This window comes from Motacilla alba, chromosome 9, assembly GCF_015832195.1.
Source record: "Motacilla alba alba isolate MOTALB_02 chromosome 9, Motacilla_alba_V1.0_pri, whole genome shotgun sequence".
Taxonomy (NCBI): Eukaryota; Metazoa; Chordata; class Aves; order Passeriformes; family Motacillidae; genus Motacilla; species Motacilla alba.
The window spans coordinates 17344838-17370389 of NC_052024.1; the positions used below are offsets into that span (position 1 = coordinate 17344838).

Here is a 25552-nt window from a genome sequence, read left to right on the forward strand (position 1 = left end):
AGAGCTCGGGGTGTGTTCCGCCTGCCGGGGAGGAGGGGGGGGAGCCATTTCTGTGTGCGGATGGGGCGGATGCGCGACCGCCGGCCCCCGCCCGAGGAAGCCTCTTCCTCTCTCCTGTCACCCCCCGACTCCGGGGCTCTAAAAACAAAACCGACATGGTGGAGAAAACGCGGCCACGAAAAGGAGCTGCTATGCCGCCCCAGCCACTGCCGCAGGGCCGCTGGCTGTTCCCCCAGCCCGGCCAAGCCGGCGCCGCCATTCCCTCTCCCGCCCCGCGCTGCAGCAGGGACCGGACGGGAAACCCCGTGCACGCGGGGGGGAAGGGGAGGCAGAGGGAGGAAGGAGTGGGGCGCTGTGACGCACTCAATGGTGCAATATCCTTCCGCGATCTGACAAAAAAAGTAGTTCTGTGTTCCACGTAGCCTCCTGGACACCAGAGGTTCATACACAACCTTCGGATTAACTGAAAAAGTCGCGTGACGGGAATCACTTGGGATACAGGGCTTAAACTGGAGGGATTCTTGCTTTTTTGCGCGTGGTGTAAGGTGTATATCCATGCGCAGAGCAGAGCGCAACGAGTCCGGCAGCAGGGCGGGTATATAAGGCGGGCGCCGCGGAGGGCTTGCCTTTTCAGTTGAGGACAGAGCTGGTGATCGGAACATGTCAGGGGGCTCCGCGGATTATAGCAGGTATGGCGGGGGCCTGGGCTCTTTCCACAGTCGGGGGCTTCTTTAGTTATGCGGGGACGGCCAGGGAGAGAGGAAAAGTCGAAAGAGGTGGAGGGGTTGGAGTTGGAGCGCCCTGGGGGAGGCAGGGCGCTGTGCTCAATCAGCCCTGCGCCCTGGCCCCTCCCGTTCTAGACGTTTCTGTCCCTGCGCTCCCCTTGCTCGCGGCTCAGCAACGGTTTAGCTCTAGTCCTCGGGGCTCGATTTTCGTTACTGGCTTTCTTAGCAATCCAGTCAGCCCTAAAAAGACTTTTTTGAGATTAATTTCTATACAGCTGTGTTGTACTTTTAATATTAAAAAGCCTTTTTGTGAATTTTTTTCCTTGCTATTTTATTCTCCCTCGCGCCGTTGGCTCGCCCCGGGTTCTCGGGCCGCGCTGAGGGCGAGCCCATTACAATTTTTTGCGGGGGGAGGGGGAGGTCCCCCCCGGGCGATCGCCCGGCGCCGTCCGCCCGCAGCGCCCGGTTTGCGCAATCCCAGGGGTGGAGCTCTCGCGAGACTTCCCCGGCGGGGCGGGGCGGGGGGGATCCGCTGCAGCGCCGGGAGCGCGCCCGCCCCCCCCTCCCCGCGCCGCCGCGGGAGCGCGCGCTCGGTGCGCCCATGGCCGCGGCGCCGGGAGCGGGGCACGGGCTGCGGTGCGGAGCAGGGCTCGGGGTTCGTCCATCGGCGGGAGCTCAGAGCACCTGCTGGAATGATCTGTCACGGGGCCCGCCGCTGTCTTAGCCGACGTGTCGGCTCGCTTGTGCGTGGTGGCGGCTGCTTTGCTAACGAGGTGTTCTCTTTCGTGGCAGAGACCATGGCGGCCCAGAGGGAATGGAGCCCGATGGTGTCATCGAGGTGAGCACTTACGAACTGATCTGGGAATTTAATTGCTGGTGGACAGGGGTATTGGATTTATTTTTTTTTTATTCTTTCTTTATTACAGAGCAATTGGAATGAGATTGTTGACAATTTCGATGATATGAATTTAAAAGAATCCCTTCTAAGGGGCATTTATGCTTATGGTTTTGAGAAGCCTTCAGCTATTCAGCAGAGAGCTATTATTCCATGCATCAAAGGTATGCAATAGATCCATTAATATCAACATCGGATAATTAGGAAAGCATTGTAAAATGCACATGTTGTTTCATTAGAGTGCAGTAATAACTAATTTCAGTCTTCATTGAACAAGTGATATGATGGTACACCATCTTTCGGGACTGACCTGAAATGGAGAGACCTCTTTAGTACTGATCACTTACTTCAAGGGGAATTAAATAAAACTTACATGATTGACCCGTGTGGGAGCAGTAAATGTGTATCCTACTTTTTTTAGGGTATGATGTGATTGCTCAAGCTCAGTCAGGTACTGGCAAGACAGCCACATTTGCTATTTCCATCCTGCAGCAGTTGGAGATTGATCTCAAGGAGTCCCAGGCACTAGTATTGGCCCCTACCAGAGAACTGGCTCAACAGGTATTGATAGTGTAGTTTGAAAAAAACAGAAAACTGTGTGTTGCATAGGTTTCAGGTTTCACAACTGTGAGACAATATTACCAGGCTTCTTAAAGGGGCTGTAATGAATATCCATTCAGAACCCTTTTTGTGTCACGTAACGGGGGATACAAACTGGCTTCTGTCCCACAAGTGCTCTGCCTCCTGAAAGAGCTGAGTAGATAAACATGGAGGTGGTGCAAGAGGCAGCTGCTGTGCTGTGTGCAAAGTGGAGGAAGCATCTTAAGCAAAAAACCACAATTACTAAGGCACAGTGTTCTGAGTGGAAACAAATCACACTTGTTTGGAAGCTATTTAAACTTGAATGCAGTTGTGCAACATGAAAACTGCAGTGCACATTTGATTACTTGAATGGTTTTGTATCTTTGTATGTTTTCCTGACAATATAATTGCATGTCTTTCACCTTCAAGGCTTGGTATTCTGTTATGGGTGTGGTAATAACTTCAAGAATACATGAATATTTAGGATAACTGTATCAGTAATGAGGGGTCTTAAAGTGCAACTATTGAACCGACTCCAAAGCAGAAAACTTCCTGTCATTTTCAGCTAGGCTATACTAAAATGCCAGTGCTATGTGACAATTCTTCAAGGTAAAGCTAAACAATCAGACAGAAAACAAAATAAATGGAATAAAGGCCTTTTGTTAAGGTGAGATTTGTTTTGAAACCTGGCTTGTAGTGGTGCCATTGGAGAGAGTTCTCTGAAGAGTCTCCAAGTGCTTAACATGAAGGCCTGAGCACCTGAGAGCTCGAGGTCGCTTCTGGTGGCCCTGCTCTCAGCTTAGTAATTACCTTATAGCAGTCACTCAATCAGCAAGTTCAGCCAGTAGAAACAAAACTGCAACTTAACTGTTCCTCTGCCTTCTGGTTTCTAGTTAGCAACTTGGGTTACGTGTAGTGGGGCAGTCTTTTTAGCAGCTCTCAGTTCCATAGTCCTTATTTGGTGTCTTGGCTTCCAAAGTCCAGAAAAGCCAGTGATAATGGGGCTTAAGCTTTGTTGTGCTACAAGCTGCTAATGGAAGGTTCAATTTTAGATTCAAAAGGTAATCCTGGCCCTTGGAGACTACATGGGAGCAACATGCCATGCTTGTATTGGTGGCACAAATGTGCGCAATGAAATGCAGAAACTCCAGGCTGAGGCTCCACACATCGTGGTGGGAACTCCAGGGCGTGTGTTTGATATGTTGAACCGGCGCTATCTTTGTAAGTATGAGCCTTATTGTGCCCTTGCTGATATATCCCAGTGAAAGCCTCACACCCACTAAGAGCTTCGGTGTATTTGTTGTCACTGTAGGGAGTTGTGCTGGAAAGCTTAGTAGTACAGAAGCATGTTGTTGTTAAAGGATTGTGTATTTCTGAAAATTCATTATGCCTCTTTTTCCAATAGCACCAAAATGGATCAAAATGTTTGTTCTGGATGAAGCTGATGAAATGTTGAGCCGTGGATTTAAGGATCAAATTTATGAGATCTTTCAAAAACTTAGCACAAACATCCAGGTAAAAAAGCTTTCACACGGTAAAGTGATGCATGCAGATTTTAGAACTGAATTGCACAAATGAAAATTATTGTACAGGGTATATGCTAACACAGAATAATATATTTTAGGTTGTGTTGCTGTCAGCTACAATGCCAATGGATGTGTTGGAAGTGACCAAAAAGTTCATGAGAGATCCCATCCGTATTTTGGTGAAGAAGGAAGAACTGACTCTGGAGGGTATCAAGCAGTTCTACATTAATGTTGAGAGAGAGGTTGGTGCTGGTTATACTTGATCTGGCAGGAGGAGTTCCATTCTCTTACCTTCTTGTTAAAGCACTGTGCTAAAATTGCAGAAACCGAAGCTGAGCTTTAGTTTATGCAATAATGCTAGTAGAGTAAATACAGGAAGAAGATAAACTATGCACTAGATCAAAAAGGACTAGGGTGGACCTCTTTCTTAATGTCCAGTGTCCTGTGTCTGAAGATTTGGTGCAACATTTGATGCAAAAACTTGACTTTGTTTCCAGGTCATGTTGAATGTAGTTGTTTGCCAAAGCAGGCTTAATTGATTGTTGTATTGGAGTTGTATTTCTTGTTTGAAGTTCGTGTTATGTACTGAGCTGCGTCATGATGTGTTTCCTGATGATCTTTGTTCTGCTCAGGAATGGAAGCTGGATACTCTCTGTGATTTGTATGAGACACTGACCATTACACAGGCTGTTATTTTCCTCAATACAAGGAGAAAAGTAGACTGGCTTACTGAGAAAATGCATGCCAGGGACTTCACAGTCTCAGCTCTGGTAAGAATTGCTACTTCCAATCGCTTCTGAAAAGCCGCGTGTTTACTGGGGAAGAAATGGTGAGGAGGGCATATCAGTGAGAAGCAGGAAAGTTATAATATAGCTGTGCAGTGCTGTATTATCGTTCCCCCTGCTTAAAGTGAAATGTTTCCTTTCTATCCCTACCTGCTTCGTTTCCACAGCAGGTAGGGACGCTGGGATTCATACATGCTTTTGTTCTTAAAAGAATATTCTGGTTTGGAGCATTGGAACTGTACTAATTGCAGCTTTTTGTTTTAACTCTCCAGCATGGTGACATGGACCAGAAGGAACGGGATGTTATCATGAGAGAGTTCAGATCAGGGTCCAGCCGTGTCCTGATCACTACTGACTTGCTGGTGAGCATTGTCTTTCATTAAACGTGTTCCTGTTACAGCCTTGTCCCAAAAGCTTCAAAATTAAGTGATGGTTTTTGTAACCTGAACTGTTAGGAGCTTTTTGGAACAGCAAAGACCATGCTCCACTATGAACTACACAGTTGTAGTTCATAACTAACGATGTGGTTGACAAAAGCTTGATGTAGATAAATTTGAAATAGTCCCTAACTTGCATTAAAGACGTGGTGTTGCTTTGCAGGCTCGTGGCATTGATGTGCAGCAAGTGTCCCTGGTTATCAATTACGACCTGCCGACCAATCGTGAGAATTACATTCACAGGTCAGTTGGCTCTGCCCCCGCTCAGTCCCTGTGCTGTGCTGGATGGGCATTGGCACGCACCCTCCTCACCGCAGAGGTGTTGGCATCCATGCATAAACTTCTCAGAGCTAACAGGGAATACAGCCACTTGTGGATTAGCTTTAAAAAAGCCCTGCCTTGCACAGCAGTGGTTCTGAAACAAGGGAGGAGCTGAACTTTTGAACACTTGAAGCAGTGGGAAAACTTAGCTATGTAACAGGTTCAGGGATGAGTGATAAGCCTTGGAGTTGTGGGGAAAATGCCAGCAACTAAACTGCCTCTTGTCATGTAGGCTGTGACCATCTGAGTGTGACAGTGGTGCAGCATTTTGACAGCTGGGTCAGCTTGGTCTGGGTTCTGGCTGATCTGGAGCTGTTGCTGCTCAGTGACAGGACAGACCTTACTCGTAGCTTGTAGGGCTGCCTGTGCTTGTGGAGGTTCAGCTGTGTCCCTGTGTGTGCCATGTTTGCTCTCGGTGGCTCCTTACTGGGATTCTTCTCTGTGGTGTGTCTTCTGGTAGCAATTTCAGTTTGTTGCCCTAGGTTTAGTTAACTGCTTTTAGTGACCATCCCTAAATTAAGTAAACTGTGCTTTGTTACTTGATGTAAAAAAATACAGGAGTCGATAGCAGCAGTTGATGACACAAGATGGTGCTCAGAAACGACGTTGGCGTCATTTAGGACGTGGATTCATAAGCGGCACAGTTTGAATAAAGAGCGAGTTGGTATTTATTTATTTATTTTGTCATGATTATCCCCTAAGTTTTGTGAGCCCTTTCTGTGTATTTAGCTCCCGCTGGCAAGGAGCTCTGTTGTGCAGTCTGTAGGAAGGTGGAGCTCACAGTGGGTGTAACTAAACTGCAGGCACTGATGTGTCAGTGACTGATGTGGGCTTAAACACAAATGTTGAGCTTGGATTTTACTCTGTAAAGAAAACCAACAAAACTCTTTAAGTTTTCCCACTGGAAACAGGTTGAATTGAAATTGTGAAATTGTGTGCTGTTCCATGTTACTGGATTAACTTGGTAACAGTCTGATTGTTAAACAACAGCGTGTGCTCTGTGCTTGGGAGTGAATGCATGAGGGGTGGGTGCAGAGTTATACAGAGGGGAGAGAGTGACCCGAGACTTCAGAACACAGCACCAAGCATTAAATGAAGATCTTGCTTTGCAGCCAAAGAGTAACCATGTGTGCCCTGCTGCCTGCCATGGAATGGACCTGCTGTGCTGCTGGCACCAGCTGCTGGTTTTTCCTGACCACATGTGACTTGGGTGGCAGCTGGCCCTCTTAAGGCAGCATAAACGGGCCAGTGGCAGATAAGAGCAGCAGTCAAGAATGGATCTTGCAGACATGTAAAGCTGATGAGTGAGGTTAACTTGAGTGTAAATGTGTTTTCTTTTTGTGCAGAATTGGCCGGGGTGGCCGTTTTGGCAGAAAAGGTGTGGCTATCAATTTTGTCACTGAAGAGGACAAGAGGATCCTGCGAGACATTGAGACTTTCTACAATACTACAGTGGAGGAGATGCCGATGAATGTGGCTGATCTCATTTAGGTCCCCGGGATGAGGTGGTTGTGAATCCAGTGCTCGCTGTTGCTGAATAGGCGATTCACAACGCGCATTGTGCTTCTTTCTTTGGGGATATATTGAATCTTGTCTCAATGCTCATTACGGATCAGAAATACAGATTTTTGATAAGAGAAGCGACTTTCTGTCGTGAGCTCTTGTGGGGAAGGCCCTTGGCTTTGTCCACTTTAGGGTTAGACTGTTGGGGTTGGGTGGAAAGTCATGGGGTCTGTAAATTTTTTCTTTATTAGAAATTTATTTCCTAGTTCAATAGAAGTGGTTGTATTAGATGTTCTTTATCATTTAATAATTTACTTATGGACTAAAAGATATAAGTGCTGTATAAAGTCAGCCAATTATGTTAAACTAGCCTACCTTCCTTTATTGTATGTACTTACACCTCAGATTAAATTGGAAAGGCCTTTCAAAATCTCTAAACTTTTATAAGAGCATTAAAATGCATTTTTGTTTCATATGTATTTATTCAATAAAGTATTTAATTAGTGGTAAGTGTGATCTGGACCCTGTTGCTAAGCCCCAGCAAGCAAGCAATCATACTATTGTCTTAGTTAGGGTTAAACCCAGTAAAATTTGCCATATTGCACATGTCTTAATGAAGTTTGAATGTTCAATAAAATACTTCTATATTCACTTAAATTGTAAACAGTTGCTTCTTGGGTTGAGGGGAGGGTTACAGCAACCTGCAGTGTCTGAGGGTGTGAGCTGAAGGTGGCAACTGCTGCAGCCTTGTGCCCACAGCTCCCATACTTTGTCATTAATTGAAGTGCCAGTGTGGCTCTGGGGTGCTGCACCTGTGTCTTTAAACACCCTTTCATCAGAGTAGAAAATGGCTCACTTAATAATCGGTGCTAGCTTGATGAAAAAGCTGCACTGCATCATTTATGCTTAATACCTGTCCAAGGGTATATTTTTTTCTCCCAAGCCATTCAGGAAGGAGGGACAGGGGGTCAAAAGAGTGCCTCTGAAAGAGTATGTTCCTAAGATGCTCATCCAGGTCACATCTTTAAAATAGCTTGTGAGCAAGAACAGAGTGAGATGACAGGAACTTTTAAGTGACACCTTCAGAACATGACCTACCCTTTCCTGAACGTTTTTTTTCTTGCAGAGCTTGAATGGAATAAAAGTTGCAATGTGTTTGCTAGTAAAGTGATTTTTGCTCTGTTCAACCCTAAAGGATTGATACAAGATGGTGGAGGTGTGGGCTGTGTTCAGCCTGATGCTGTGCTCTAGAGGGATGTGATCGTTTTGCCAATGTAGGAAATCGCTGTGTAGGCAAGTCATTTTGCCTTTAACCAATATGGACCACAAGGACTAATCCTTGAGTCGCTGCTTGCAGCTGATGAAGACTTAATTATGGATATGCTCACTTCTGGTAATTTGTTTGCTTGTGTAAGTGCTCAACAATGAGCTGCACAGCAGGAGCATTGCAGACCCCTGTGCTCTTTCCCAGTGTAAAAACATTGAATGAAGTATTCCAGCCTCAGGTTTTCCAACTGCAGTGCAGTCCTTTTATTGCAAAAAAAAACATCCAGTACAAAAGTACAGAGGTCCCTGCTCTGAGAGCCCCAGCCAGCCCTGGAACAAAGGGCTGCTGGAGGAGTCAGATGTTCTGTGTGAGCTGCTGCATCACAAGGGCACAGAGACTCATCAGCTGCAAGAATTCATCAGCACCGTCCGCCAGGCATTTGTCCACTTCCTGCAGAGGAACAGAGAAGGGAAAACCCTCTAAAATGGCCATGCTCAAGGCAGCTGTGGCTTGGGGTGCAGTGGAGAACAAGAAGTTTGCCAGCTGTTCTCTTAAGATATTAATGTGGTTTTTTTGTTTTTTTTTTAACTCAAGCTAGACTTACTGCAAGTTTCTCAACCATGGCAGATTTCTGTTTGTCGCTGTAATCTTCGCTCTCCACAATGGTGTCATGCAGCTGGTTTACAAGCTGAGCAACAGCAAACCCCTCATTGATGAGATTCTGCACAGGGAGAGAGGAAAATGGAAGTAATTCAGCAGCAGAAACACGACAAATGGGAAAGATAATCTTGAAAAAATCTGTCTGAACTGAGAGACTGCACTGCAGTTTAGTATGGAACTTGTACATTGTAGAGGACAATGCAGCAGCCTGTGCACAGCCCTGCCCTGCACCTAGCCCCACAGTGACAGGCTGCACGAGCAAGGCAGGCACAGAGCAGCAGTTCTGTCCAAACGTTCTTCCAGCTTCTTTCTGACAATTTACATCTCAGAAATTTTATGAGACATTTAAAACATTTAACAACCTGCACTGAACCTGTCCAATTCTATTCTAAAATTAGGAGAGCTTGGCATCCACAGCATCAGATGGCAGTTTCACAGCCTTCACATTTTAAAGGGCCACCTACTTAGGATTGATTTTCTTCATCTGGTCATTGCTAGTCTCAGAAACTGAGAGATCTGGAAGACCAAAACTTTTTTAATAAAATAAAACCCATGGCAAGTAAAGACAGCTTTAAAAAAAAAAAAAAAAAAAGTAGTGCCCAGTTACAAAAACATCAAGTATTGAGAATAAAGGTCAGTGAAGCCATTTAGGGAGAGAGAAGTTTATGAAAACAGAAACAGCATTGGAGCAACCTTATTTTGCTGTTCAGGTGAACAGATCTACATGCCATCAGTTTAACCCAGGAGAAAGCCAGAGTCACATTGGTAGGGAAATTTATTTGCAACTTTGACAGCTCTTCCTCAGAAGGGAAAGACTGGGAGTCCCGACTGGTAAAAGACACTTCCCAATTGTGCATCCAAACTGACTGAGGCCAAATGTTCCCCAGCCATAGCCTGGGAACAAAGGATTCACAAGGCCTTGACTGAGAGAAACACCCAGGCTAAGCACTAAGAGAACTCTACCTTTGCCAGCGTTTCCAGCTTCTCAAAGGAACCACTCTGGCAGCCCAATAGCAGTTCATCAATTGTTTCTTTAGGGATTACCTGTAACAAGAAGTGACATTTCTTAATTTCAACTTTGTAAACTTAAAATTAGTGTTGATGCTTACAGCAACAAACTGTTCATGGCAGAGGACATTTCAGGATTTCATTCCTCTGCACACCCATCCACTTCTAGCAAGTATGTGTGACAGGCTACATAAATTTTAAAAGTGAAAACTAGGCTGTGATATTTGTCCTTTACTGGTGATATTAAAACAAAAACCATATCATGACAATAGACTGTCAAAGTCACCTTCCTAAATCCAAGTGCTTATTCAGGACACCGACTAAGAGGACATTCTTCAACAGTTACATCAGCCAATGCTTTCTGTACCATTCTACACCTAAACAACACAGCAAATAGGTTTTATTTCCAGTGACAAACCAATTGCATCCAAAAAATGCCCAATGCAACAAGACCAGACAATAAATCAGAAGGAAAAAAGTTGACAGAAGCCATTATGTCACTCTGTGCAGAGAAGAGCTGCCCCTTTCCCCCTTCACTCATTGTCATTCCTGTCAGTTGAGTGCCTGGACAGTTTGGTTTCAAAGCTTCTTTATGAAGTTTTTGTACTAAGGTCACTCCACGGTCACAGAAGTTGTGAACGACCAAGAAGTTCAAGTTTTTATGAAGATGTAAAGTTGGGTTCCCTTGCTTTAAATGAGCATTATTCATTCAATAATGGAAGGTCATGCTTCTCTTTTTTATCATTACAGTCAATTTCTGCCAGGTTTCAGATGTCTGATATCTATTCAGATACTAGCTGGTTTACAGAAACACAAAACTGAACAGTGACTTCACTGTGAAAATAGTTTAAAATTGTTCTGTAAACTCTGCACAGCAGCAATTGCCTCTGGTTTCATCAAAGTCAGAACCTCCCAACCCCTACAATGAGCTATGATGCAGCACCTTCATGGGAAGGGTGTCCATCATTAAAGCCCATCTATTTTTCAGCTCCTCAGCTCCTAATCTCACTTTTCCTTCTTCAGGGGTGTTTTGTTGCTATAGGAACACCTTCACACAAGTTTTATTAAACACATTTTCTCTCAGGTTTCTCCTGTGTCTCTCAGTATTATCCATGTCACTCTAGAACAAACCACTGCTGTTTCATTAAAAAGCAGGATCCACACAGATCCTTGTCACTGTCACTGTGAACATTAAGCTGAAAATTAGCTGCTACTGAAAGTCATTTCCCTGTGGTGCTTCCAAACCAATATTGCAATGATCTATACTTCTACACACACACATGGAAAAGCACCAAAAAATGTTCTGATCTACTCTCCCACAAAAAAAAAAAAAAAAAAAAACAAACAAAAAACCCAAAAAACCCACAGTTTGCATTTATGGGCAGATTATTTCAACCTCAGTTTGAATTATAAGACTGTTTTACAGTTTTCCATGATTTGCAGAAGTTGCTAGAAACCTGCTATGTAATAAGTGCCCAGAATCAGGCAGTCTTTAAAATTCTGGTAGATAGTGCATCATCATGCTGCAATAGTAGTGAGTATAAAACTATTTTTTAACCAAACTTTGAGCAAAGGCAGATAGAGGAAGGAAAAATGCTTTTCAGAGTAATTCCAGGAGAAACTGTAAGGCACAGCTTACCCCAGCAATTTCAGTGATTATCTTCTCTGTGATCTCCTTCCCACCCATTAGGCGAGTGGCACTTTGAAGAAAAGTAATTGCTTTTCTTAAGTCCCCTTCTGACACTTTAACCAGGTATGATACTGCCTGAAAAATAATGTCAGAAAATGCTAAGTTCAGTGTTCACTGTTAATTAAAATCTAATAATCTTTTTCAGCAGTTACTTTAAAGCACCAAGTAGTCCATAAAGCAGATTGTCTGAGCCAAGCACAATACACAAGTTACAAAACAACCTCTCTACTAACACAAATGTGTGCTGGCAGTTTGAGAAAGCAGCACGGTTCTCTGCCAGTACACTCAGCAGAGAACAAAAAGCCCAACAGTTTGGCTTCAGTCTTCTCTGGTGGATATTTCTCTGGTTTTAGGATGACTTAAAATTCATCTCATCTATGGAAGGAGAATAAATGAGTTTATATATTTTATTTCATACAACTGAGCAGCCTGGAAAAGTATGCTGACTTCGCCTCTTTTGCTGCCATGCAATTACGCACTGGATTGAGCAGTAAAATTACATGGCAGCCACAAAGTTACCTCATTACTGATTTTCACATGTTCCTTCTCAGAAACATCCAACAGCCTCTGCTGTTGGATACTGTCAGACAAAGGCTTGAAGCGGAATTTGGAGCATCGAGACGTTAAAGGTTCAATTATTCTGAAAGAAAGGAAGGACAGGGGTAAAGAATGCGTGGGTCAAATTCTCACAGACAAAGCTAACAAAGGCAGAAAAGGTTTAAAATACCTTAAGGTTTAAATAACTCTAAAACTGAAACAATGTAAAAATTAAAAGTGAAATCTAAGTATTGTTTCAGGCTTGCATGCATATAGTGACATCTCTATTAACTGAAAACTATGAAAATTAGATATCAACTTTTAAGCAGGGAAAAAATAAAAAAGAGACTACAGACCAGACAGGAAATCCAAATAAGCAACAAATTCCAGGTATACCTGCTGATGTAGTTACAAATAAGACAGAAACGTGTTGTTTTAGATTCTTTTTCCATTGTGCGTCTTAAGGCTGCCTGGGCTGCTGAAGTCATAGAGTCTGCTTCATCCAGGATCACAATTTTAAAAGGAGGACACATTTTACCACTGAAAATTAGAAATCTGTTATTCAGCAGACACGAAATGTACAAAGGAAAAAAAAAAAAAAGAAAAATATACACAGAAAAATCACTGCAAATAGCAAGTAATATTTTACTTAAGCATGAATCCTTGAAAAATAGAACAGATTCAGAGGTTCAATCTCTTTAAAATGGTTTTTAAATTAAAGACTAATATTTGTAATAAAGGCAGGGACTGAGCTACCATAAAAAGACCAACACTTGAATACTGCAAATGTCCTCTAAATACATACTTTCACTGTAAGATGCTTCTTTTAACACCTTATATAGCTCTTTTTTACAGGCTTCCCGATTCCCTAAACTCCCAAGAACACTCAACAGACTGATTCCAGAACACAATACTGTATTACAATACTGTACTGGACTCAGTCAGGCTGTCTTGGCATGCAGTTTCTTCCTGCTGCTTTCCACAGTCCATACGCATGGCTCGACCTGCACTGAGCTTCCCATCACCAAACACCAGAATCCTTTTAGAAACCAACACCCATGTTGTAGAAATTCCTGCAGATGAGAAGGTCTAGGGAAGTAACTTCTGGCACAATAGAACTTCTGACTACCACAGAAAAAGAAATTTTTCTATGGTAGTCAGACAACAACTGCAAAGGCAACAACATGTGCCCAAACCCAGAAGTCTTGACCTTGTGGAGTTTTTGCTGTCTGCCTCCAATGATAACAGCAACAGTAAAAATCCTCCTGGGTATTCCAACCCCCAATGTGAAATTCCATGAAGTAAGCTCAGCCAAAGCACTGTGTTTTGCCAACTTCTGGGCAGTGCTGACCCATCATTTATATTAGAAACAAAAACAACCACATGCTTTGTCCTAAGCAGGAGGGGTTTGATCCAGCACTTACTCTGCACGGCTTCCAGACGCAGTTAGCTGAGCAAAAGCCTTCACTTTTTCCCGAATCACTTGTATCCCACGCTCATCAGAAGCATTCAACTCAAGGACTCTCTGCCGGAATAAATCAGGCCTGCAAAATTTTTATTGCAACACATTAGCTGCTAACCCTTGTAATGATACGTTATAAAATATAACAATAACCCTTCTGGCTGTTTTGAATGGCAGGGATTATTTTTATCAGCATTACTAAATAACATTGTTAAAAGACACTTAAGTTGAGATCATAAAATGTGAAGTATGAACTTCCATTAGATATTTTTAGAATCTCCTCCTGGGCTACAGAAAACAATGAAGTACAAAATCATATCAGTTACCCAGGGGGGAAAAAAACCAAGTAGGAAGTTGGCTTCATGTGTTCAGAGCACTATGGTATATGCCTTTTTACTTATAGCCCGTGAGCAATGTGAAATAACAAGTAAAATGCCACAATACAGTCACTGGCAGTACTACCAAAAGGAAAGATCCAGAAAGTGAAAGACATGCAGTATTCAGCTGCAGTACTATACTCCATTTAAAAAAACAAACCAACAATTAATACACTGGATTTAAAATCCTGGGAATTAAAATGGACCCACAATGGAGAGATGTCTTCCTCCTACTAAAGTAGAAGTGGTTCTCTCCAAAGAAACAGTGAGTCAAAGATTAAAAATGACAAATAGGATGGGGGAGGTATTAAATTCAGCATCACATTTGATCATAACATCAAACCACCTTCTCATCCATCTTTTGCTTATAGATCACTGAATTTACTACTAAAAAACTCCCAAGGGCTACAAGTGAGTTAATGAATGTATACAAGCTGAATTTTAGTCTAAGTCCCAATACTACTTTCCAGACACAATTCAATGGTGCATAACAGAGAGGTTAAAAGTCAGACATTTTATGAAGCACTTTGAGATCTGTGTGTAGCTAACAACTTACTAAATAAACCATAACATTTGGAATTCCTTTACAAAGTTTAGTAAATCATATGCAAACCATATTCTTTCCATACTCTTTGTTAGAGGGTTACATGGCTGCCAATCTGAAGTCCATACTGGTAACAGGAATTGGTGACTTGTGACAGGACAAATGAGAAAGAAAACTTATGTTAGAGCTGAATTAGAATACAAAGATATTCCTGAAAAAGTGCTGGGAACTACTTAAGAGCAGGCTATGACCAGAGGCACTTCATCACATGATTAGGAGACATGTGACAGTTGATTACACTGAAGCAACTTGATTCCAGCTTACCCAAACAGTTCTCTAGCAGCTGCTAAAATAGTGGAAGTCTTTCCAGTTCCAGGTGGGCCATAGAACAACAGATTGGGAAGCTGAAAAGCAAGGCATCATTTATAAGAAAAGGAAAATAAAAAAATCCACTAACAGGAAAACCTACTGACAATCTGAGCACCTAATAGAACAAAAACTGTCTATTCCTCACAGTAAATAATGGCAAATCTTTCTCTTGGTCTCTAAAGGAGGACAAACAGTTGCTGTTTATAGTACAGTATGAACAAGTGTTATTTAGTGGCAGCATCCCATGTTCTATTCAAACTGATATTCCAGTCTAGATTTATTTTTGTATATACACTCCAGGGCATGTCTGAGATCACTAAAGCCTACAGAGCCTACTGCTCTGATTGCTGTGACACCCAAATTTATCCCAGAATGGCCCTAAACAGCCTGGGCAATACCAGCAGTGCAGATGAAACCAGCCTTTGCTTTCTCAGCTGCCCAGCCTGCCTTGTCGAGCCACGCTGAGGATTCTGTGCTGCCACCAAGTGCGCTGCAGCGAGCGCGGGCAGCTCGGGACGCCGGGCGGCAGCGAGGCAGGTGACACAGCCCAGCAGCGACCACGGGGACAGCGCCACCCACTCCCTGCGCTGCACGGCCCCGGCAAACTGCTGCACCCAGCCGGGGAGTTTTCAAAGGAGATCACTGGCATTTCTTAAAGAAATTAGGTTAACTGATCTTTAAAATAATTTAATTATTGACTTCAGCATGAAAAATGCAACTGCATTACGGAGATGTGCTGACACAGGAAGATCACAGCAGCACAGCAAAGACTGCAGCAATAATTTTAGGATGACATTTACAGCACACAGCAAAAATATCTCTCAATTTGAGAACATAACAAAATATCTGCAAAATATCTGAAATTCGTTAGATGGAATGAAACATAAGCTGATTTTATTTTGTCTGTAGGAGGAGCAGTACAAGCCTGTGTAACATGGTGGTCTGAATTGTGCACTTTTAATGTAGATGTGAATTATTAACACTATCAGGTAATGAGCTGCACACAGTTCATGTCATCCTTAGACAAGGATAACGAATCCAAACTGGGAAAAGTGATTAAAGGAGTGAAAAGCCTATCTTATGAGAAATGACTTTTTGAAGAGTTTGATTTGGTTAGCTCAGCAAAACAAAAGCTGAGAGGGAATATGACTGATGTCCATAAATACACCTGAGCAACACAAAGAACAAAGCTGGCATAGAGAAAATCTGTACAAGCCATGACTGAATTCGGGCTGAAATCAAGAAGCTTTCCAGGTGGAGTGATGGTTTTCTACATTACTATTTCAAGCAATCAATTTTATAAATTATCACTTTAAAACTGCTGTCTTTGACACTAGGGGATGTTCCACTTCTACATTCTTAAAACAAGGATCCCAAAGTTGCCTCCAACCAAACCTCTCAGTCTGACTTGATTTCTAGCCCTTAAAAAGCATTCTATTTTTAAAGAGTCAACTAAAATTAGATTAGAGAATTCTATGCTGAATATAGCATGCAATGCAGACAGAATGGGAACAGCAAAACCAAAACCATTCAAAGAGCAGAGAAAAATGCAGGAGTACACAACCCATAATCAGAAAATGAAACAGAGACAATCAGTTTGGTAACAAACATCCTATTTCAACAACTGAGACAAGACACAGTGCACAGACTCAACTGTGTATGTACAAAAAAGAGATAGAAAAATTTCAATTTTCAATCAATTTCTAGTAAATAAATTAATTTCAAATTTTGCCTGCTCTTTCTGCCAATCAATTGTTGCTTGTTTCTCTAATTGCTAATAAGCAAACAGTATCCCCTACTAACAAACACCTTTTCAAGCTGAGATACCACAATAGTATTAGCCCCCTCTTTTTAGCCAGAGACAGAAATTATACTGAATGTCAGCTGAAAATTCACCAATCTCTGTGCTAGGTTTGTGAGGAGATTCATAATTTCATGCCTCTGTGCTAATTCACACATTACTGTCCTCAAAGCAGGTAAAAGGTTTTAATTAGAATGTTTCCTAATTCCATTACACCACAACTTTATCACTGCTTCTGTTTCAACCTCATTTATGCTGGTTTCTCACTGAAGTATTGACACCACTTTTCACCAAGCACAACCTAATCCTTTATGTAACTGTGGCAGTATTTTTAAATAAACTGCAATCTGATCTGGTTATCCATTTTTCCATGCTTGCCAGGAGTAAGCAGGATACCTGCAGGCATCACTCTGCTCATGGGAAAGCTACCTCATATAGTGTAAATCTCAGATGCTTTTCCAGAAGTTTCAGTACAAATGAAGGTGTAAATTGCAATGATAATCCTACACTCTCCTTTCAGTTATTAAGGTATCATGAAGCAAACAAAAACTAAAGAATACCATGATGGTTTTCAGTTTCTTTGACAAAAAAACCCCAATAAATCAACTCTCCTGGCAGACAGAAATCAATTTCTCCAGTTCTAACCCCCTTGGACTCTGCTGTCCCCAGTTTATAACAGGATGATGTGTGCTCTTACAGATGGAGGTATGTTGGCTACAGGGAGTTACAAGTCCTGTATTAGTTACAGGGAGTTACGAGTCCTGCTCCATTTAGCAGCTCCCAAATCGAGGCCCACAAATACAGGCCAACAGACAGAGGACTGACTCTCCACTTCCAGCACCATGGTTTAAATAAAGCACATTACTGAAGCCTACAGCATTGTCACAGCTGTTTCTTTGATCTCACCAGATCACCAAACTCAGTAAGAACCTCTGCAGTAATGTGGACTTACTGAAGTAAGTACGAGCCACCTCAGAGTTCAATTACACTTTTGCCTGTTTGACAGAATGAGTCCTTTCAAGAAACTAATAAAAATGTCTAAATTAAAAAAAAAAATTAAAGTACTTGGATGATTTTGTTCTCAAATGCCTTGCTGAGTTTGGGTAGCTATGGCAAAGTACAGAGCCTCTAGCCATAAGGAGGAATTATAATTTGTCTTTTCAACTCAGGAGGCCAAAAGTCAACACAAGTGCACTAGGCTCAGCATCCAAGAAACACTGCTGATCCACAAGCTGTAGGGTTTTAAATAACTCTTGCTCAAAATAGAACTTCCCAACCCATCACCTAAGCAATGTTACACAACTGATATGTCCAGACAGAATAGGTGGCAGCAGCTCATTTCTCCTTTGCTGTTAACAGTTCCTTCCTAATTACCTCAACTCTATAAATACTGTAATCCAGCAGCATTGCTGCTGAAACACAGATTTCTGGGGTACAACATTACCAGACAAGGTCACGTTACAAGAGCATTCTCAAAGCAACTGAACATGGAGAAAGAAGCTAAAGAAAGAAGCACAAATCTTCTGCAGTTGATTTTGGCTTCATATGCTCAGACAAATAGGGTATGTCTGTTTTGCAAGCTTTGATTAAATTATTATTTTCAGAGATAAACAGACTCATATCACTCAGAGCAAACCAAAACTGCAGCCCATGAAAACAGACAGCTTTTGAAGCACAAGTGGGATTGTCCTGGGTGAGGAGGAAAAAAAGTCTCAGTATGTACAAAAGAAAGAATTTCTCAGATTTGGAAAAAAGCAGAGCCATCTCTTGGCTATGTATTTTATTCCTCCCTTCAGCCCCTTCACCTCCACATCAGCTGCTTTGGAAGAAATAACCATCAAACACACCAAATATTTACTACATTTTTACCCAAAAGCAAATCCAAGAGTAAACAAATGCAACTACAAATGCTCTGCTCGTCTACTCTCTTAGGACACACAAGCCAACCCTGCAACTGCCATAGTTAGCTTTCTAAAGCCAAAGAGACTCACTTGGAAACTTTAACCCAAAAAGTTTGGGAATCACTATCCAAGCAGTAGATCTGGCACTTATAAATTAAATTTCTCTCATCAACCAAAATTTTCAGTGCTCAGCAGTTTCACAGAGGCACTGATAGATCACTAAAAATGTTTAGGAGTGACTGGCAATTCAGATGGTCTATGAAAGAAAAGCTTTCTCCTCTTGTCTTAAACATGAATGTCACAAGTGCTAGCAGAGTAGCAGTGTGGAGACAACAAAAAGCTTTTCCAGGTTTGAAACTATTAACAAGAAGTTTCCTATTTGAGCTTTTCCAGAAAAATTCCAAACTGCATCATGGAACTTACAGTTCTATCATGTTCAGAGGACTGGGAATATAAGAAGCTTTACACATATATCACTACAGGATATCACACAGGATATACCACTAGGAAGTCACTTAGCCTGTTCATGAAGTACTGCTGTAAAAACCATCATTGCTGAGTGGGAAAAGGGAAATTTTTGCTACCACAGACTCAAGTGTCTATCTAAAAATGCTGATTAGCTAGATGCTGTCATTACACTCACATCAGCACCTTCCAGGGACTTCTTCAGCACAGCTACAACTTCATCCTGGAAGGCGACTTCATCCACATTTTTGGGACGACTAAGTAAAAAGACATTAGATAAAATTTATTAGCTAACAAAGTTTCAAAGGAAAGCTGAAATTGAGAAAAAAACAACATATCCCCTGCTGATTACATCAGGTACTGAAGAATTACAGTGAACTTTTTAGTTGAAATCAAAATCGCAACAGGAAGTCTAATGCTTCTGGTCTCTATTAGTGAAGTGATGTAATTCATCAGGAAGCTGTTTGTCTTTTTCTGTTGTAAACACTTGTCTGAGATACTTTTTAAAGCAGAACTGCAGCATTTTACCACTTTGTGATAAAGGCTTCTCAAAAAACCAAAGCATTAAATGCACTCATGCACCAAAACACAGCGATGAAACAGCACCGCTTGACACGGCCAAGATTTTCTGCTCAGTACCAGCCACAAAGGGCACTTGCAGCACCTCCCAGCCCTGGAGTTCCCCCACTACAGGGAAAGTTAAGCTGTTCTCCCTGGTGGGGACATCCACACTTGCGACCCCCTTTTGCTGTGCACCAACTACCTCTCTACACCCTCCAGAGCCACCCTGCCCCCTCATGGCCAGCCCCCCACTGCCCCAGAGCATCCCTTACTATTTCTCCACCCAGGGGATGGGTTTGGTCCTCTTGCCCTCCCCGCTGCTCCCGGCCGCGTTCTTTTCCTTGGCAGCGACGGGCTTGGTGCTGATAGAGGCCGGGCCCTTGAGGAAGGCCTGCATGGCTGTGCCGGGCTGTGCCGGGCTGTGCCGGGCTGTGCCGGGCCCCTCACGGTCTCGTCAGCCACAGACCCCCTAGGCCCCGCCGGCCCTTCCCGCCAACCCGCCCGCGCACGGGGGCGGGGCCGCTTCCGCCCGCCGATAGCCAATCACAGAGGGCGGCGGCGCCGCCGGGCGGGGGACGTACGCTGACGTCACGCTGCGCGCGCTCCTGTACCTGAAGGGGCGGGGTGAGGCGGGGCAGCGCGCGCGGAGGGCGCGGAGCGGGCGGCCCCTGAGGGCGGCTCCTGAGGGAGGCCGCGCGCGCGCCGCCTCACGGATGCGCCTCCCCGCCAATGTCCCCGAGCGTGAATTGAGGAACAAAAAGACCCCCCAAAAGAACAACCGCTGTGCAAGAGCAAGCGGAGGAGGGATCTCTCTGTGCAGTGGGACCTGCTGCGGTCCTGAGACAGGGCCTGCTCCCTTCCCTTGACGGCTGAGGTGCCTTTGGGGGCTCTGGAAGCGCCCCCGAGTGAAGTGAAATAAAACCCAGGAGAGCCCGAGGCGGGCCAGGGCCTGTCCTGGGACAGGCATTTCCTTTATGGCCGTCGGTGCTCAAACCTGCTCCGACCCTCGCTGCTGCCGTGCAAGCAGCTCCCCCAGGTGTGCAGGCTCAGGGTTAGTGGTGATGGACTGAAGCGAAAGTGTTTTCCCATTATTTCTAATGACATCCATCGCAGCTAAGCCAGGGAAAAAGTAAATTCAGGAGTGTGATTGATGTGACAGATCCCTTTAAATGGCGAGAAAACATCCTGGTGGATGTGGCAGTCATGATGAACGCCCACATTTCCATGTGCTGGGTGGCTGTAGCTTATCCTTCCAATTACACACCAGCTTTGTGGGTAAAAAAATGGAAGTATTTCTGCTACCAGCAGAATTGTATTGTGTGGCTGCAGATGTTCTGCTTTACTGTTTTCCCTTGGCTACTCCTGGGCACAAGACACAGACAGAGTGGCCTGGGAAGCTGCAGTAGTGATCCCCCAGAATAGACCCTGTGGAAGTGAAAAGAGACTGGAAGTGGTCTCTATGGCAACAGAAGAACAGCCTTTGGAAAAAGAGATGTAGGAAAAAATGTAGGCTGAAAATACATAAATCTGTCAGTGAGTCAAACCTGTAATTCGTGTCGGGGCAATTTTAAATAAATTGTTTCCTTTCATCTGGTATTCTTCTATTGGAGAATGAAATCTAGATTGTAGTCTTAGCAAGAAATGCCCACACATACAATTACTGAAGTTGTTTTGTTCTAGATGAAAATGCAATGATTTTTTTTTTCCTACTGTGATTATATTTGGTACTTCCAAGTCATGGTAACAAATGATTTCTGAAATCAGTTTCTTTCTGCAACTGTATAAAGCTTTGCTGTCTTTTTGAAGCTTTGTTCTAGTTGTTGGTCTCTATTCAATCCACTCTCCTTAATGGGGTCACCTCAAATGTACCTTGCATTTCAGCATTTTGTCAGCTCTGGATGAGCCTGAGATTCAATTCAGCAGTGGAATTGACCTTCTGCTACATTAACTGAACTTCATAACACAACTTTTAGTTTCATTACCTTAAGAAAAGTTTAAAATTCCAGAAAGGAATAATGAAGCCCAAGCTTCTCTCTCTTTTTCCCTACTTTTTTCTCTCTCTCCCTCATACATATAAGGACTGAAAATTATGCTTCCTCTATTCTGTTGAATTGCATTCACTCACCATCTTAAGGTCCAACAGATCCAACTCTGTTACCATGTCCTCTCATTTGCTTCTGTCTGGCATTTTCCATGGAAAGATTGTTTTTAACACCAGCCTAGTCAGTGCTCCTTGAGCTGACCTAAATGGAGACCCTTCCCAGTTGCTGTGGTTTAACCTTGGCCAGTAACTAAATCCATGCAGTCCTCACATACTTCTGTCCCTCTGATGGGATGGGGAAGAGAATCATAAAAAAGTGAAACTTGTGGGTTGATAGAAGAATAATTTAATAATTGAAACAAAGTAAAATATAATACTGAAGATGACAAGAAAAATAGCAATAATAATTGTAAAGTAAAGGAAAGAGTGAGAAATAAAACCCCAGATAAGTGATTCACACAAAGCTGACCAGTGCCCAGCCCATCCCTGAGCAGTGATCAGCCCCTCCTGGCCAACTCCCCCTGTCTATACACTGGGCAAGACATTCTGTGCCATGAATATCCCTTTGGCCAGTTCAAGTCAGCTGTTCCAGCCACGCTCCCTCCCAGTTTTTTGTGCCCCTCCTCACTAGCAGAACATGGGACACTGTGAAGTCATTGACTATGGGTAAGCACCACTTAGCTACAACCAAAGGACCAGTTTCATGTCAGCATTATTCTCACACTGATTCCAAAACACGGTGTTGTACCAGCTCCTGAGAAGAAAGCCAAATCTATCCCAGCTGAAACCAGGACACCAGTCTTATGTGAGCCATTTGCAGATGTGCAGCCACAGACTGAGGGTTCAAGAGCTCATCTGACAGAAAACCAATGTGTCAGGGGCTGGTGACAGTAGCAGGGCAGGAGAATTGATTAGGGGGAGGACATTTGTCTTTATAAGTTACTCTGCCTGCTGCCCTGGAGACCTCCCCATGCCTCCATCAATCTTGACCTCCAGTCAGTTGACATGAAAGCTTCCTAGGAGATCAGCTCAGGGATTTTTATGATGCTGGAAATGGACAAGTGGCTTCCTTAAAATAAACTACATAGAGCTAATAAAAGTAAGCTGGGCCTAAAAATTACAGAATCACTTCTGTTCAACAGCTTTGTCTAAAATCCAGGCTTTGTTTTAAAAGAGGAAAGAGTTGAAAGAAATGAATGCAATAAGAATAGGCATATGGATTTTTGTAAAAATCTAACAGCAAACATTTATGTCCTAACTCTTAGCAATGGAAGACATCCACCAGAATTATGTAAGCAACACAGAGGAGACTGGCACTGGAGGTTTTCACTGTCCAAGCTCCATAAACAAGAGGAGGTTCAAAGCGACATGGCAAGAACGTTGAAGCTATCAATGGGCTTCTTTTTTTACCCCCCTTGGATATAATAACCAGGACAGCATTTGTTACAGCTCAGCTCAGGTAACTGCGATATGACTGCTGCATAAAAAGTCATGGCTAAGGTGGATACTGCAAATAGGAAAATATCCATTCCTTCTCCAGATGCAGGAATTAGAGGCCTGAAAGTGAACTATCAAGCTTCAGATTTAAAACCAAAAGAAGTAGTTTTTTTCACACAATGCATATTTAAATTGCAAGTCTTGTTACTAGAAAGCTTTACGGCCATCAAAATTATAAGTAGATTAAAACATATCCAGACAGATTCCTGAGGAAATAGAGTATTAAATATTATCAGTCATATGCAGACTGAAGTTCACAAAGTCCCTGAACCAGAGATCACTGCAATCTGACAGGGAAATACTGGAGAAGGATAATCTCATTAAGTGGCCTGTCTCCTGCACTCTTCCCTGAGGGTATATTGATGGTCCTGCTCACAGATGGGCCACTGCCCCAGCCTGTGTCAGGACAGTTGTTCTGGAGCACAAAAAGTGAATGATTGATGTAAATGATGTTGACAAAAAGGTTTATGATTGGGAAGGAAGACAGGGAGAGGAGCAGAGAATTTTGCTAAAACTAGTGTTGTGTCTTCAGTGGCCTCTTTTTGTTCAGAATAGATTTTACAAGGAGATGTGCTCCTTTTCTGGTGGCTGAAACAGCATCTGAGGCAAAGCAGGTCAGGTTTTGCAGAGCTTAGGTGAGAGGCTAAGTGTGAGGGTAGAGCCTCAGGCGTTGCCAGGGGAGCTGTGTGTGGAGAAAAGTGTTCCTGCAAGTTTTGGCAGAGAAGCCCAGATTTGTCACAGGAGCTGACCAAGAGGCCAGCAGAAAGCCGAGAACAGCAGAGAAGCACCAGCACTGTGACTCTTGAAAGCCAAGCAAAAGCACTGTTGGCTGAAGTGTTCCAAATAGAATAAAAGTAAGAAAACTTAAAATATGGAGTGCTATTTTCCTTTACTATGTGACTGATGTTCCAGAAAGGAAGCAGCACTCTGGGTGCCTTCTTTTCGTGTGAATCAAAGAAGTATCTGACTCACTTAACAGTTTCTTCTACTAACGGAAATGTGCTGCAGTTCTGAGGTACTGCCATTGCCAGTCAGAAGTGGTGACAGTGTAATTACCTTTCCCAGTTGTGCCAAAAGTGTTCAAGTTCTTCCCAGCAAGTAACAGAGCTGCAGCTTTTGGTACAGGGATCAGCCAGTCTAGAGACAAAGGGGGAAAGGGGTATAATATCAAAGTAGTACTAAAGTTTTCAAAGGAAGAAACTTGGTAAAGGGATTCAAAACTTCTCTGTTATTCCATCAGCCTGTCTATTTTTCAGCTATGGAAATGTCTTCAGATGCACTCTGTATACAAGAAGGTTGTAATCTTGTTCTGGAAGGAGATTTTCATGAAAAACTAAAAGATGGGTGAGTTTGTAAAGGTTATGTAGGACAGGGAAAATGGAAATAATCAAGACAGTGAAGAAGATAGGCTAGTTTCAGGGATGGATCTCATTTCGATTCTCAGTGGCCCTCAGGCTCAGTTGGCTAAGTGTTCTTTAGTGACAGAAGGAAGATATATAGCTATATAAGGTGAAGAAGAAAAGATATTTTTTTTTCCCCTTTGAGAGTTTCCCCTTATACTGGTCAGGCCATAGGGTCTTATAAACACTTTTTGTTAGCAGTGTGCAATTTACTGCTTACCAGAATTGCTTACAATGCTTTGGCCTCAGATGTTTGATTCAGGATCTAATAAAGAGCTGGTGATTTGTCAGGCTGTCACTCTATGGAAAAATCAAATTGTTTTGCCTGTTGGCCATCATCTTAGCAGTGGAACCATGGTGTTTTCACAGCCCCTGATTCTGTTTTTAGTGAGATCCCTGCCTGGAATGTAAATCATCCTCTGTACCTCTACCACATGTTTATCAGCAAGGCCTTTTATCCTTCAGAGGAGAAGTCAGTATTTGTTGTAAAAGTGGCTCAATTTCACAAAAAAAGTTCCCAGCACTGGAAATTGTTACCATCCCATCAATGGACTAAGTTACTTCAGCAGCTTTCAACCATTCCTCAAGTGACAGATACAGGGCTTTCATTTCTCTGTGTCTCCAAGAGATCCCCATAGTCTAGGCTTCTATTTTTTTCCTTTCTCAGCTTGAATTTGTAGATCACCCATGCTTTTGCAATGGTTTTGACTTCCTCCAGTGGCTCTTCCATTTGGGAATTTGTGATGGCAATATACACAATGAACAGTAGCCTTTTTCTAATGCAGGCGCCACTGAATCTTGGCAGTGTAAAGAAATCATCCTGGAACTGGAACTGCATAACCCACCCCGCAATTTACGCGGCAGGGAGCAGCCAGGATTAATTAGTGAGTCCCTACTGCATCCTTCCCCCTTTCAGACTTTGTGCACCTGGCTGAGTTTCAGTGAACCTGTGAGAATTCCTCACTCCTGAACTGGATTGCAATTGACTGACAGGTTGAAAAGCTATTGAAGGTGTGCTGGAAAGCTAGAAAGCAGATTAACATAGCAAGAACAAATAATAAGAGAAAAAGGATCTTAAAATAGCAAATATTCACAAATATGCAGTTACTGATGCTGAATAACACTGTTGGTATAAGAGCATATGGTCTTAAAATAGCTGAGAATTAATCTAGCTAGAAATTAGACAAAGGCTCTTAGT

General features: G+C 43.0%; 2 protein-coding genes and 3 non-coding genes across 5 annotated transcripts; 4 read left to right on the plus strand and 1 right to left on the minus strand.

Annotated features, from left to right (window-relative positions):
• Nucleotides 1-574: 574 nt before the first annotated feature.
• EIF4A2 (eukaryotic translation initiation factor 4A2) lies at nt 575-7431 on the plus strand. The gene is made up of 11 exons (XM_038145301.1): nt 575-689; nt 1518-1563; nt 1652-1784; nt 2042-2181; nt 3255-3423; nt 3608-3717; nt 3827-3970; nt 4361-4498; nt 4786-4875; nt 5114-5193; nt 6618-7431. Exons 1-11 carry the CDS (start codon nt 661-663, stop codon nt 6760-6762), a joined length of 1224 nt encoding a protein of 407 aa, XP_038001229.1. The 5' UTR covers nt 575-660; the 3' UTR covers nt 6763-7431.
• LOC119704825 lies at nt 1895-1965 on the plus strand. The gene has a single exon (XR_005258047.1). It is a non-coding gene; the product is annotated as a small nucleolar RNA SNORD2 (small nucleolar RNA).
• On the plus strand, nt 4018-4198 carry LOC119704823. The gene has a single exon (XR_005258045.1). It is a non-coding gene; the product is annotated as a small nucleolar RNA SNORA81 (small nucleolar RNA).
• Nucleotides 4580-4707, plus strand: LOC119704873. Its single transcript, XR_005258093.1, has one exon. It is a non-coding gene; the product is annotated as a small nucleolar RNA SNORA63 (small nucleolar RNA).
• Nucleotides 7432-8275: 844 nt separating the features above from the next.
• Nucleotides 8276-19893, minus strand: RFC4 (replication factor C subunit 4). The gene is made up of 10 exons (XM_038145303.1): nt 19689-19893; nt 19034-19112; nt 14644-14723; nt 13361-13480; nt 12333-12476; nt 11919-12039; nt 11349-11474; nt 9665-9745; nt 8646-8762; nt 8276-8491 (listed from the first exon to the last, which is right to left on the minus strand). The coding sequence occupies exons 1-10, from the start codon at nt 19811-19813 to the stop codon at nt 8396-8398; spliced, it is 1089 nt and encodes a 362-aa protein (XP_038001231.1). The 5' UTR covers nt 19814-19893; the 3' UTR covers nt 8276-8395.
• Nucleotides 19894-25552: the final 5659 nt, after the last annotated feature.

Coding starts and splice junctions, on each gene's coding strand:
- RFC4 (XM_038145303.1), bottom strand. CDS start 19,813: ATGCAGGCCTTCCTCAAGGGCCCGGCCTCTATCAGCACCAAGCCCGTC. Junction 19,113..19,688: donor ATCCCCTGGGTGGAGAAATA/GTAAGGGATGCT, acceptor CTTTTTACTTAG/TCGTCCCAAAAATGTGGATG. Junction 9,746..11,348: donor TAATCACTGAAATTGCTGGG/GTAAGCTGTGCC, acceptor TTCTTGTTACAG/GTAATCCCTAAAGAAACAAT.
- EIF4A2 (XM_038145301.1), top strand. CDS start 661: ATGTCAGGGGGCTCCGCGGATTATAGCAG. Junction 3,424..3,607: donor GTTGAACCGGCGCTATCTTT/GTAAGTATGAGC, acceptor TTTTTCCAATAG/CACCAAAATGGATCAAAATG. Junction 4,499..4,785: donor ACTTCACAGTCTCAGCTCTG/GTAAGAATTGCT, acceptor TTAACTCTCCAG/CATGGTGACATGGACCAGAA.